The sequence below is a fragment of the Meleagris gallopavo genome, chromosome 7 (assembly GCF_000146605.3).
Source record: "Meleagris gallopavo isolate NT-WF06-2002-E0010 breed Aviagen turkey brand Nicholas breeding stock chromosome 7, Turkey_5.1, whole genome shotgun sequence".
Classification (NCBI taxonomy): domain Eukaryota; kingdom Metazoa; phylum Chordata; class Aves; order Galliformes; family Phasianidae; genus Meleagris; species Meleagris gallopavo.
In genome coordinates, this window is record NC_015017.2 from 22,024,109 (window position 1) to 22,033,229 (window position 9,121).

At 34.1% G+C, this 9,121-nt stretch overlaps 1 protein-coding gene across 1 annotated transcript in view; it reads right to left on the bottom strand.

Annotated features, from left to right (window-relative positions):
• Positions 1-6: 6 nt before the first annotated feature.
• LOC104911775 (glutamate decarboxylase 1-like) overlaps positions 7-9,121 on the bottom strand; it is a 9,346-nt gene continuing 231 nt past the window's right edge. The window contains exons 2-8 of the mRNA XM_010713831.3: positions 8,358-8,474; positions 8,137-8,201; positions 5,932-6,010; positions 4,865-5,014; positions 3,900-4,007; positions 3,294-3,383; positions 7-1,509 (exon numbers count right to left, since the gene is read on the bottom strand). Of these exons, the coding sequence (XP_010712133.1) occupies positions 1,336-1,509; positions 3,294-3,383; positions 3,900-4,007; positions 4,865-5,014; positions 5,932-6,010; positions 8,137-8,201; positions 8,358-8,474 (783 nt within the window). The 3' untranslated portion in view covers positions 7-1,335. The remainder of the gene's footprint in view (positions 1,510-3,293; positions 3,384-3,899; positions 4,008-4,864; positions 5,015-5,931; positions 6,011-8,136; positions 8,202-8,357; positions 8,475-9,121) is intronic.

The following is a 9,121-nucleotide window of genomic DNA, read 5'->3' on the forward strand; positions in this document are numbered from 1 at the left end:
TTGTTCCAAACATACAGTGAACTTAATTTCATGGAAAGAACGATGCTCATTTAGACTCCCACATAAATGCTACAGACCTTCAGGAATTTTCCCACAGAATTTACTTAAAATGGTCATAGAGATTAGTCCTGACATAGAACTCAAAAACAGGGACCTTGTTAGCAACCAATATTCACTAGAAAAGCATTCAGAACACTGAACAGACAGTCAGACATTACATTTAATGAACTGAAATTTCTAATAGATTAAGGGGATTTTATTATTTGACAGCCTATGTACAATGGTAGAACTCCTTATAATCAGTAAAATTATCTGTAAATTATCATTTTAAGGGCACTAGGATTTAAATGAAAGTGTTAGCTAATATTTTTGTATCTTTTCTTTGGCTCACAAATACACTAAAATACCATAAACGTTATTTAGAACTTCAATAATATATAAATAGGATACATTACAAATGGAAGAAAATACAAGACAACTCTTCAGCATGGTAAATCTCTGCATATAAATAAGCAAATATTTTGTATACCTATAATTCAATGATTACCTTGCTGTAATCCTATTACATTTAAATCCTTTTACACAAAGTCATTTAACAATAATATACACAATCTACACAAATTAACCTCTAAAAATACAGCAATAATATACCTGTTACAATGACTCTGCTACTATTATCCCCGATGTGACACTAAAGGGAAAATACAACTATTTTACTCGAAGGTGCTGTTAGAGATTGCTGTTTTGTATGTGACAGAAGCACCAACAACAAGATTCAATACTGTTATACATTTTCTTTAGCTCCTAAGAATCTACTTTTTAGAAATGTTTCTATGTGTCTATTTTTACCTGGCAGGAAAACCTGTAGCACATTATCCACATCATTAGTTGTTGAAGGAAAAGTTAATTTTCTTAAAGTGGAAAACATGCTGTGGCTTAGATCTAAGTTCATAACCTCTTTATATATTTATATATATATATATGTATATATATATAATTATAGATATATATTTATACTGTACATATATACTGTGCAGAGTTCACTTAATTTTCTATTTTCACACTTGCTAATTTCCTGCTGGCATAAACCAAGACTAATCTAAGAGTCAACAGTACTTCAACTTCAAGATAATACATTTTCCCTCAGTAAAGTGATCTACCAGTACACATATATTTCAGTAGCCTATAAGTTTTTGTCACTGCTTAAGGACATCTTAGGAGATTGAAACTTACAGAAAGAGAATTTCCTTAAAACATGTTCTGCAGAACTGGGTTAAAAAAATAACCAGTACTGGAAAACAGTGAATTAGAGAAATTAATAACTCATCCATTGTACTACAGCTCCTGCCCCAATCTCTCTATTTCCTCAATGAGGAAGTCTATGTCAGACTTCGTTGCTGCTGGGTTTGAGATGACCATTCGGAAGAAGTTGACCTTATCTCCCTGAGGCTGATATCCAACCATGGTAGTACCTGACTCCATCATCAGGGCTTTGATTTTTGGTGCCACCTTTAGAATTAAGATAGAGGGAGGAAAGAAGAGACACAAAGAGAGACAGAGAGACAGAGAGAGAAAGAGAAAAAGAGATTTTGAGAATTTTTATTTTTTCTTTGAATATCACAAGCTGTCTAAATTTAGGGAAAACACAAAAGAATGAAATAGACAGTTTAGAAAAGCAATAAGAGAAAAAGCTGGAAAGCTTCAGAGATTGGGTATTTGAAGTAGAATTGACAATTATAGTATTAATCTTTTCAGAAATCTTTTAAATTAAGAGACTAGCAGCATCCTCGTATATTCAGAACATAATATTTTAATATATGTAATGTACATAATTTGTATGTGCTGATTAGTTATTGTTATTCTTATATCCTGAGTATTTGAGTGAGAAGTACTGAATGTGCAAAGTACTACTACAGCCTTTGGATAAAAGAGATATGTATAATTCTGATGTCAAGAAATGTTGGGGACAAGAGAGTATTTCTTTTGTTGTTGTTTTGGTTTTGGAAAATTCACTCCAGAATCAACTTTATGAGGGCTATGGATGCTTTTCATGAAAATATATTTATTCTCAAAGTCAACTTGCTAAAGGGACAAGGTAGGAACAGCAGAAAATTTTCAACAAGATCTTTGTTGTAAGGAATATTTTCTGCTAGCATAAGCCATGGAAACCTTCCAGCAGTTTTGCAGTACTGTGCATTTACCTCTGTTACACTTCCTCACTTTAATTTATAAGAAATACTGTTCCAACAGTCTTAATATGCAATTTTAGGTGAGCCCAGCCATGCCATCTAGACCTTTCTCCTGCTCTACTGTCTGCCAGCCAAGGTAAGAGCTCTGGTTCGTAACTGTTTTGTAGGATGCTTTATGATGGCCTTTAATAATTAAAATGGTCAAAAAAAAAAATATTTCATCCTTATTCCCAATCTTATCTAACTCCTTTTTTTTTCCTCTCAGTTTAGGCAATTTCTCTAACTCTAGGTTGTCCCAGGAATGTCTGTTTTCTTTCTGCGGTGTGATGAAGTCAAAAAAATCTTTCACGAAATCTCCCAACTTTATCCATTCTTCTTCTTTTCCATACATAAAAAGTGCAATTCATTTTTTCAACTATAAAATAATTCTGTTGTCTCTCAAATTTACTTCGTTCCACTTTTATTTGTCTAAAATGCTACTACAACTTTTTTTATTTCCCTCAGTTCCTAAGTAACAGAGAACTTCTATGGTGGTGCCTCTATAATATCTTCATTCCCCTCTATCCTTTTTTCAAAAATACTATCCCAAAGTCTTCCAAACCATATTCATTTTCACTGAATTGCAGTAATCAGTCAAATACTGGAAAATCTCCTGTGACCAACCAAGAATTCCTAAATCCAAAATAAAAATCTTGCAAGAAGAAAAGACTTGCATGATTCCCTGTCTTACATCTGCCCCAGAACCTTTAGATAATTATCCTTCAGTTTCTCTTTCTGAAATACTGTCCTGTTCAAACAAAGTGGAGATTTCTTCCGTATCTAGCTACTTTTTAAGTACTCTTATACAATTTTGGGACCACAGAAGGAATAGGAAACAAACAGACAAATAAAGCCTAATTGTCTTCTGTATTTTGTTTCACAGGGAAAACGTGACTTCAACCCCAGCTAGAGATAAAGATAAATATCAAAGCCTCAACAAGATATGGGAGAATGTTGGTCCTAACATCTGAAACTTGAGAACACAGAGATGTATTATTTTTAATAAAAAGAATACTTTGGGCTGAAATAGCAGACTATACTTTTGCATTAACATAAGCCTCATACCCTGTGCAGCTTTTCTCGTCTCTCATCACAGTCTGGCATGCCTCTGAGACTTGGTGGAATATACCAAAAACATACATTTGTGTGCTCCGGCTGCAAAAAGAGCCAAACACATACATCAGTATGTATGTAATACAGGTTAGCTGTGTACTCTAATATACTTTAGCACAGATCTGGAAGCAAATAAATAAATAAATAAATAAATAAATAAATAAATAAATAAATAAAAATTGCAGAACTAAGTTTTTGCATCTGCCATATTAGATTCCTTATACATTGTTCCATCTTAGCATGCTAATGCCATCTGGCAAATGCCTTCTACCTTCATGCAGTGTTTCAGGGAACTGCTTTCAAGGCTCCCTACTCTATTTTCCTTTTCATAGTCAGTGAAGAGACAATATATTTGCGTTATTCTATTAAAGACTTTATACAATGGCACTAGTAACACAAGATATAGCAAAACCAGCAGATTTGCAGTGAAATACATGGTGGCACCTGGAATCCCAATATAAATAGATGGCATTAATATAGTCTTTATGATTTACATTCATAAATTACATAATACATAAATTTGGCCCCTACACATAAGTTAAGTGAAAGTAAACTTACCTCTCCTTCAAAAACCATCTCAAATTCTTCTCTGTTTTTTATTTTAGTATAGAGATATTCTGCCAGTTCCAGGCATTTGTTGATCTGATTTTCAAATCCCACTGTACCCTATTTTAAAAAGAAAGTATTAATTACAAAGTACTTTTTCCTCCTCAGATGTAATCACCTTTTCAGAGAGATTTCACTCTAACATGGCTTCAGACATACAACATTTAGTAGAATTATTTCTAGCAATTTAGAAGTAAAGTCAATCAGTTCCATCAGAAGCAGCTAAATGGGTCAAAAACTGTAATCCCCATTAGGTTCTGTTCTTTTTCTAAGAGTATTTATTATGACAACAAGAAAGACTTTTGATATTTTAATATAGTATCTTTAGTTCTCTTTTCTTCAGTTTCTAAAAACACAAACATTAAGTCTTGTTTTCCCAGTTCTTGTTGAAAGACTGCAGACATGGAAGAGAATTCCAAGTGAAAGAGTAAGATTTGGAAAGTAATCTAATTCATTCAAACAGTTTTCAAGAACTCTGCATATTTAAAAGCCAGCAAATAAAAGCTTTTCTGCTTAAAGTCATTTGCCTACCTACTGGTCTTTTGTAGCATCTGATCTTCTGAAAGATCATTATCTCTTTAAAAAGATGAGTGCTGATAATAAATAAAATAGGAAAAACAAAACTTTTTAAAAGTACACTTCTGCATATGAATGAACAACTAAAAATAATAGAAGCACACTGTTATTCATTACTATACTGCAGGACTATTCCTGAACAACATTGATCTGATTTCTCATTTTCAGCCATATGAATTGATGGTTGACATTGTTCTACTAGCTGAACAGTTCTTTTCTGACCACATATCTGTGTGTTTAGAAGTTGTGTTTACACAAGTATTAAAAAAGCCTTCCACTGCATTAAACGTATAAATTAAATAAATAACTTCTAATGTTTTAACTGGGATTTTATGATTTACCTTTGCCTTCCACATCAACCAGAATTTGAAAATGTCCACATGTCGGCCACACTGTATTGCCTTATCTCCCGTGTCGTAGGATACATCATACTGTTTGTCTTGTTGGAAAAGATATCCTGCACACATTTGATTGCAGCCTTGAAGTATACCCTGTAATGAAAAACATGTACATACATGAAATATATTGCATATGTGCATGTCAATCTGTATGTATTAATGATATATAAAGTTGTATATCAAATATATACAGAATAATTGCTCTTTAAATGAAATATGGATCCTGTTTTGTAAACCTGAGACACAGACAAGATTTCATAACCTAAGGTGTTTTCCTTAGAACTTCCTCAAATGCATTTGGATTCTTAATTTCCAGCGCTAACTTACTTCGTTTCATACCATAAGACTGTGGTTTTAAGACTTAAATGTTTGATGTATTAAATTATATAGTAGGTTACAGTTGCATCCTCTCAGGGCTGCATACAGCTACAGAAAATGTAGAAAAAAAATTAAAGTCTCCAACTTTATATTTTGTCCAGTTTAATGACACTTAACACTAGTAACAATTAGTAATGATTATAAACACTGATGATCAAACCTCGATGGTTTTTGCTTAGCAAGCAAGGAGATGCATCACAATCACTGCTTTTAAAATGATGGCCTACAAACCAATAGAAACTTATAAACTATGGATAAGAGTCTACAAAGAAAACACAAAGGGGAAAACTCCTATATGTTACGCAGAAACTTTTAAAATACTGTGCAAGATTAAAAAAAAATAAAAAATCACAGCTGTACATTCCATATACCAGCAGAACAAAGAGGCAAGTGCTCAGATGAGGTATACAAGCATAGCTGTAGTGCAGTTAGAATATGCAAAGATCCAACAGCTGAGGATCTGACCCGTATTGCTTACAACTTTGACGAAAGAAAATTAAAAAATAAACATACAAGAATACCAATTTCCTAAGTACAGTATAAACCCAAATGATCATGCACTATTCTTTTGAAAAGTAGAATTTGATAGTTATGATTTTTTTAACTGTTTAATTACTAAATGTAAAGCAGACCTTCTCCCGGACCAGAATGGCAGAACACTGCAACAATACTCCCATCATCTTGTGTGGATTCCAAGTGACTGAATTGGCTCTGAAAATAAATAAATAACATACACATTCAGATAGGTCTGAAAAAGAGAAATTCAATCTGAAGTTTGCCTTAGTTATCTGCTTTGAGCTGGAAACATACATAGTTTTTAACCAGCTGGTTTCACTATGGAGATTATTACTGTCTCAGGTCTGTGTCTCCTTTCCCAGCTGTACTGTCCAGTAAAGGAGATTTTCATGTTGACTTCAAATAGCAGACTCCTAATCAGTCCATATTATTATTAATAACAGCTAATTAGTGTCAGACTGTGTTGATGAGCTGAAATAGCAACTTCGTCCCCCCAGAATCCCACTTTAGAAACAGTACTAACAAAACTAACAAAAACAGTATGGACTGGGTGATGGGACAAAGAATTAAGGAAACAATCTGAAGCACTGGAAAAGTACAGTTACTTGCTGAACAGTTAGTGGAAATGTAAAAGTAAAGGAAAATTCACTTTGATTGCTTTTCTGCTTTTCCAGCTAGAGCCAAAAGTGGCCTTTTCTGTGCTATCTTGCTAAGCCCATGGACCGTTAAAAGGCTATAAAACTTTATAATCCTAACATTCTGTGTGTAAAGGTTAAGACTCCTTATGCGTACGCACAAGTGGATGCACAAGATCATCTAATTTAATTGCCAAGATAAGACATTCTATATTTTTAATATATCAATCTAGACAGTTTAATGTTGATGCTAAAATAAATGTACCAACATAATATGTCCACTGACCTCCTCACCCCAAGCTATTAATTACCAAATATCCCTCAATTCACTGCATGTTCCAGAGAAGGAAACCACGTAAAGATATTTAACAGACTATACACGTGTTCATGCAATCATAGAACCATAGAATATCCCAAGTTGGAAGGGACCCATAAGGATCATCAAGTCCAGCTCCTGACTCCACACAGGACTCCACAAAAAAACAGACTATACATCTAAAAGCTTTGTCTAGATGCTTCTTGAACACCAGAAAGCTTGGTGCCTCATCTCCCTGGGGAGGCTGTTCCAGTGATTGAACCTCCTCTTGGTGAAGAACCTTTTCCTAATACCCAGCCTGAACCGCCTCTGTCACAACTTCTTTAAACATTGTTGAATGAAATGTCAAAGAGATCTTCTCCACTCCTACCCCCTGCTCCCTGAGAACAAGCATAACCACAGTTCCTGTTTCAGGCAATATGACAATTCATTCACTCCAATCTGAAGACCACATATTCCATAAAGATTCCAGATACAAATCCAACCTCCATCTGCACTAGGCTGGATAGGAGCATATCTCAGGCAAACGAATAGTGTGGCTTAGGCTGCATCTGCAGGGTGTACCCTCCTTCTAGAGCCTCCTTAGGCAGTGTGGACCAACAGGTTGAGTAGGTGTGCCAATTAAACTTGTGCAGGTAAAATAAATTGTTTTTACAATACTAATTTCATATTAAGATATGTTGCTTGTGGCTAGCAAATTGGATTTGGCATACTGCTCTGCTGATTCAGAGTTCTCCTGCTATAACATCTTATATTGTGCCAGAATTGTCCATGTCTCTCCTACCAGTCATGCCATACATCATTCTTTCTTATAGTACGAGATGCCCACCACTGGGAAAGTCTATTTAATGAAGAACTTCATTCACTGCTCTCATTTTATGCCTTTAGAAATTTCCACATTTGGCACAGTTGTCTCAAGGAAGGAATTTGGTGCTTATTAGAGAGAATGTGGGTAGAGCTTGTTTCAGATCCTCTTTTTACTTCCTTGGAAGCTGATACTTGCAGTGATGGGGAAGATCTTATGATTCTGGTTCTTCGTTGCTGTTCTGACTTTTCTTCAGATGAGCAGTATTTTATGACAGAACAGTTTCAGTAGAAATCTGGAGACAACTTTTATAATCCCTTAAAAACTATGCCTAGAACACTCTCCATTTTTTGCCAAGCAATATCCTTCGAATCTCCTGAAAACTTGGCTTTCACTGATGTATATATACACTTCACTGTTGTGTTGTACAGAATTGTTTGTCATACTTCTAGTTAATTTAGTATTTAAATCCTTTATTCCAGCAAATTCATCTTTTCATGAATTTGTGAAATGTCATGTACCTCACGAAGTTAAATAACAGGATTACTAACAAAGTGTGTAGTACCTTTCTATTCCATTCAGTTTATGACGATGCTTTCGGGACATTAAGAGTCCACCTCCCCAAGCAGCCTGGAAGAGATAGGAACAAAAGAGAAGATTTGTCATTCTGAAAAGTCTAACATATTTTAAATTACTCAGGTTCTAATAAATATTTTGTTTCAAGACAAAATATGTAAACTTAAATCCTCCATTGCCTGATTAATAGCAAGTCAGTCAGTTACTTACATCTACATGGAGCCAGAGGTTGTATTTTTCACATATATCTGCAATCTCCTGTATTGGATCAAAGGCTCCGTAAACTGTTGTGCCTGCAGTTGCATTTACGAAGAGAGGAATGTATCCCTACAAAGCAAATAACAGGATTATTTAAAGAACTCAGACTCTTTCAGGAAAAACAAAAAGTGAAAATCACAATTTTGAATTAGATGAAATAAATGTGAACTGCAACTCTATGGAGTATGCAAGTGTAAAGAAGTTAAGAAATCAAGAACAATCTTGGTAGCATTAACTTTGGTGGTTTTATATAAAACGGTTAAATTTCTCCTCGCAAGGAATAACAATTCCTCAAAATCAAGCTTACTGGCTACAGTTACTGACCCTGCACTCTCACACTTGGAAGCTAAGGGAATTTTTAGGATTATCATTCAACAGAATTTTTGATGGTTTGACCAAACATCAAAGTTTGGCAAAAATAGTTTTAATTTCTTGTTTTAGCATTTTTCCATGTATTTCCAAAGAGAAAGTTATTTTAAAAAGTCATAAAATACAGATGTGAGACAATATATTAAAAATATATATATATTTAAAGAGTAAATAGAAACCATTGCAAGATAATTCCCTAAACAACACAGAAATATATAATTAAACAGTTGAAAAATACTATTACAAGATTTATATTGTTATAATGCATTTGTTTAATGCTACCCCTCAGCCTTCCAAGGAAGAAGTAACACATTTTATTAAGCCAAACATTTAAGCACTGTTTAAAA